General features: G+C 38.2%; 1 protein-coding gene across 3 annotated transcripts in view; it reads left to right on the top strand.

The window, feature by feature from the left end:
- The window catches only part of THOC3 (THO complex 3), a 12,392-nt gene extending 8,965 nt beyond the window's left edge, over positions 1-3,427 (top strand). The window contains exons 4-7 of one of the 3 annotated variants that reach the window (XM_010862096.1): positions 1,137-1,298; positions 1,421-1,521; positions 2,864-3,066; positions 3,207-3,423. In XM_010862096.1, the coding sequence (XP_010860398.1) occupies positions 1,137-1,298; positions 1,421-1,521; positions 2,864-3,027 (427 nt within the window). In that variant the 3' untranslated portion in view covers positions 3,028-3,066; positions 3,207-3,423. Of the gene's footprint in view, positions 1-1,136; positions 1,299-1,420; positions 1,522-2,863 lie in introns of all 3 variants that reach the window. The other 2 variants (XM_010862095.1, XM_010862097.1) reach the window with 2 other exon arrangements.
- The last annotated feature ends 1,080 nt before the right edge of the window (positions 3,428-4,507 follow it).

Consider the following 4,507-nt stretch of genomic DNA (forward strand, 5'->3'; position numbering starts at 1 on the left):
GGGCTGGTGCACTGGGACGACCCAGAGGGATGGTATGGGGAGGGAGGAGGGAGGAGGGAGGAGGGTTCAGGATGGGGAACACATGTATACCTGTGGCAGATTCATTTTGATATATGGCAAAACCAATACAATATTGTAAAGTTAAAAAAAAAAGATTGCTGGGAGAAATATCAACAGCCTTAGGTTTGCAGATGATACCATCCTAATGGCAGAGAGTGAAGAGGAACCAAAGAGCCTCTTGATGAAGGTAAAAGAGGAGAAAAAAAGCTGGCTTAAAACTCAGCATTCAAAAATCTAAGATTATGGTATCCTTCCCATCACTTCATGGCAAATAGATGGAGAAAAATGGAAACAGTGACAGATTTTCTTTTCTCGGACTCTCAAATCACTGTGGATGGTGACCGCAGCGATGAAATTAGAAGACGCTTGCTCCTTGGAAGAAAAGCTATGACAAACCAAGACAGCATGTTAAAAAGCAGAGATATCACTTTACCAACAAAGGTCCATATAGTCAAAGCTATGGTTTTTCCAGCAGTCATGTATGGATGGATGAGTTGGACCATAAAGAAGGCTGAGGGCTGAAGAATTGATTCTTTTGAACTGTGGTGCTGGAGGAGACTCTTGGACAGCAAAGAGGTCAAACTAGTCAAAAGGAAATCAACCCTGAATATTTGGAAGGACTGATGCTGAAGCTGAAGCTCCAATACTTTGGCCACCTGATGGAAAATGCCCTGATGCTGGGAAAGATTGAGGGCAGGAGGAGAAGGAGACAACAGAGGATAAGATGGTTGGATGGCATCACCAACTCAGTGGACATGAGTTTAAGCAAATTCCAGGAGATAGTGAAGGACAGGGAAGCCTGGTGTGCTGCAGTCCATGGGGTTGCAAAGAGTTGGACACTGCTTTGCTACTGAACAACAACAAAATGTCTTTGTGTTAGTCTGGGTTCATATTCTTAAGTATATAGTGTGTTGTTTCAGTATATTTTTGAAATCTTTTTATTTCAGGAAAGCCTTGATTTACAGTCTTTGATACTTATTCTGTTGTCTTTGGTTTTCTTCTTCAGCGTCTCCTATTTCTATCTTAGTACCAGGGTCATTTCCCTCAGTTTGATTGATGTCTGTTTTGTTTTTCAGCTACCCAGAGCTGAAGCCTGTGCAGTCCATCAACGCCCATCCTTCCAACTGTATCTGTATCAAGTTTGACCCCATGGGGAAGTACTTTGCAACAGGAAGTGCAGATGCTTTGGTCAGCCTTTGGGATGTAGATGAGTTAGTGTGTGTTCGATGCTTTTCCAGGTAAGCAACTCTGCCAGCACTTTGCTTGTTGGATAAGTTAGTTTTATTTCATTTTGAGTGAAGTTGAGCCCTCCTCTTTGGATTATTCTAATGTCTCCTCTGTCTGGTCTTCTCTGCTATAGGCTGGATTGGCCTGTGAGGACCCTCAGTTTTAGCCATGATGGGAAAATGCTGGCATCAGCATCAGAAGATCACTTCATTGACATTGCTGAAGTAGAGACAGGTAACCAAACCCTCACTATCTTAACGAGACTCCTCTGTCATTCATCCTTGGCCATGAGAACTCCTATCACGTGTTTTCATTTCTGTTCCTTACTACTTTGCTAGTATTAGCAAAAATGCATTTGCCTCCTTAAGGCAAGTGTGTTTATTATGACTGTTATCAGGTAATGAGGGAGCAAAGATTTAGGAAAGAGGGGCAGGTCTGAAAGAAAGTGATTAAAGAAAACAGTTTGCTTTTTATTTACTTTTAATTTTTCCATTATAATAATTTTTTTCCAAAATTTTTAAAATACAGAAAGGAAGAATGGATGGATGGATGGATGAGTGATCTCACCATTTAAATACAGCCTCTTTTAGCAATATGGTATATTTCTTTTTGTCTTTTGCCTGTATGTTGATTTATATATTTTACAATTTAAGAAATTATCAAAGCACATGTGATTTGTTTTAAAAAGTAACAAGACAGAACTTGAAAATAGAAAAATGAGAGGCAAGTATTCATTCTATAAAAGTATTTCTTCAGGTTTATTTTTAATGTAACTTTATTATTTTTGGAAATACATGATACTTTAGTAAAAGAATTCAAACTATATAGAAAACTTCAAAGAAAGTATGTGTGTGTATGTAGAAACAATATATATATAAACAGCTTTATCAAAAAATTCACATACCATCTAAATGACCAATTTAAAGTGTATAATTCTGTGTATCCTGCATTTTTAAATCAACACCACACTATGAACACTTTACTACATTAATCCAGGTTAAAAAAAAAGTGGCTTTGAAAAAACCATGTTTAATTTCAACAAGCAGGCAGGATAAAAATTTTGAAAAAAGAATTTTATTTGCAAGGCAAGTGTGATTGAGTAGAAAGATCTGTGGCTTCGGACAGACTGACTTTCTGTGCTGACTCTGTTCTTTTTCTGCCTTTTTTTTTCCCCTGCTGCTTCTTTGAGGTGTGACTTAACTGTTCAGTTACCCATTTCTTTATAAAATGGGGTTTAAAACCATTACTTGCGTTGATGGATAGCGTTGTCATACTTTATGAGGATAAGTATAATGCATCTGATTCATAAGAAGTGCTCAACAAAGAGCTGACATTGCAGTTTTTTTAGGAAGTGTAGGCTAGGGCTCAGAGCATGGGCTGTTAGGTTCAGATCCTGCTCTGCCACCCGACTGCCTTGTGACCCCTCTGTACCTCAGTGTTCTCTGTAAAACGGGGTAGAATTGTTCGTATCCTATAGGACTATTATGCAGATTAAATGAGTTAACATAGGTAAGTACTTAATGAGTGTGGTCTACTGTTAACATACTGATTGGTATCCCTATATTGATTTTTATAGGAGACAAGCTGTGGGAGGTTCAATGTGAGTCCCCGACCTTCACCGTGGCTTGGCACCCCAAAAGGCCTCTGCTGGCGTTTGCCTGTGATGACAAAGATGGCAAATATGACAGCAGTCGGGAAGCTGGAACTGTGAAGCTGTTTGGGCTTCCCAATGATTCCTGATAGGAGGACCCAGCATATGGCAGCGGCTTCAGTTGTATAGTTAGTTTGGTCTGTTCTCTTGGGGTTGGTGGGCGCCTAAAGTATTTATGAATTGGTATAAATTGTATCAGTGTTTTGTTAGGCTGCCCATTCCGGTTTCTTTTGTGTTTGATTTGGCTCTTGTTCCCTGTCCCTTGCAGTGCCGACACCAGCATACCTTGTCCTCTGGGGACTTCCTGTCTTCCTGCTGTTGGGCGTGTGGTGGGATTTGTTGGGCTTGGTTCTGCTTGGACAGTACGTAGTTTGGAGGAGTAGGTGAGGAAGGGTGAGATGGAGTTGGAGATTTTTTATAATAAAAAAAGTACATATTAATAATTTTGAGAATTGAACATTTAATAAAACTGACTTTTTAATTATGGGACTTCTAGGACTTTAAAAATTATGGTAATATTATCCTTATTATTTTCTTATGTCATTATAGGGAGGTGTTGTAGTACTGTATTTAAAAAAAGTTTCAGATAGGATTTAAAGGTTGTAATCCTGTCATTTAATGTCATAAGCAAGAACTCGATGGTTTGTGGCGTGAAATGCATGGACAGTGGCACTCTGATAACATGTTGAGTCATTGCTTGTTTATGTCTATGTGTACCTGGCCTCATTCTGCAAGATTTGTAGGCCACAGATTTATGATAAACATTGAGGAAAAATAGTAAAATATATAATTTTTATATATTAAAACTATAAGAAATAAAAAATTATGATATGACCTATAAATTAGAATAGGAAGTCAAGACTGTGGGGAATTAAAATAGAAACCTGCAGAGAATAAGAACCTAATTGAATGACTGAACTAAAATTTGGCTCTGTACTCCCCGGTGGCAAAGTGAAGAAGGGGCTAAGTCAGCTAATTCTTATTAAAATAAGCACATGCCAGCTCCCTCAGGGAAGGCACAGCTTTTAATAGCTCTTACCACCAGAAGAAATGGCTCATGTAGGGGGTTGTTATCTGTGAGCAGCATCTTGATTTCATTGTGTTTTAATGGATTTCAGCTTTAAAAAGAAAAACCAAATCAAATATACCTCAGAAAGTGATGTTTGTGGAAAAATTTGGAAAAAGCCGGTAAGCAAAAAGAAAACTTATTTCTAACACCAAGAGATAACCATTTTTCTGCTAATAAGCATTTTTATATATACCCTTGTAGGAGTTTTCTTGTACTCATGTTTTTTGTATAAAAACATGTTTATAAAAATCTTGAGGGGTAGACAAATCAAGTATGACCAGATAAAGGCATACAAGGTGCTCAGCACCGTGTTTGGCAGTATATAAATCACCAAGTCTTAATAGGCATTGTTAATTATTGGACATACCCTGTGTGTCTGGTATTGTGATGATCACTTCACTCAATTTTTGCAACAACCTTCAGAGGTTGGGTGTTATCACCATTTTACTACCTCAGGGAGTTCAACTCAGTATTACTTATTAAGTGACAGTATTCAGATC

Source organism: Bison bison, unplaced genomic scaffold (genome assembly GCF_000754665.1).
Source record: "Bison bison bison isolate TAMUID 2011002044 unplaced genomic scaffold, Bison_UMD1.0 scf7180017864476, whole genome shotgun sequence".
Classification (NCBI taxonomy): Eukaryota; Metazoa; Chordata; class Mammalia; order Artiodactyla; family Bovidae; genus Bison; species Bison bison.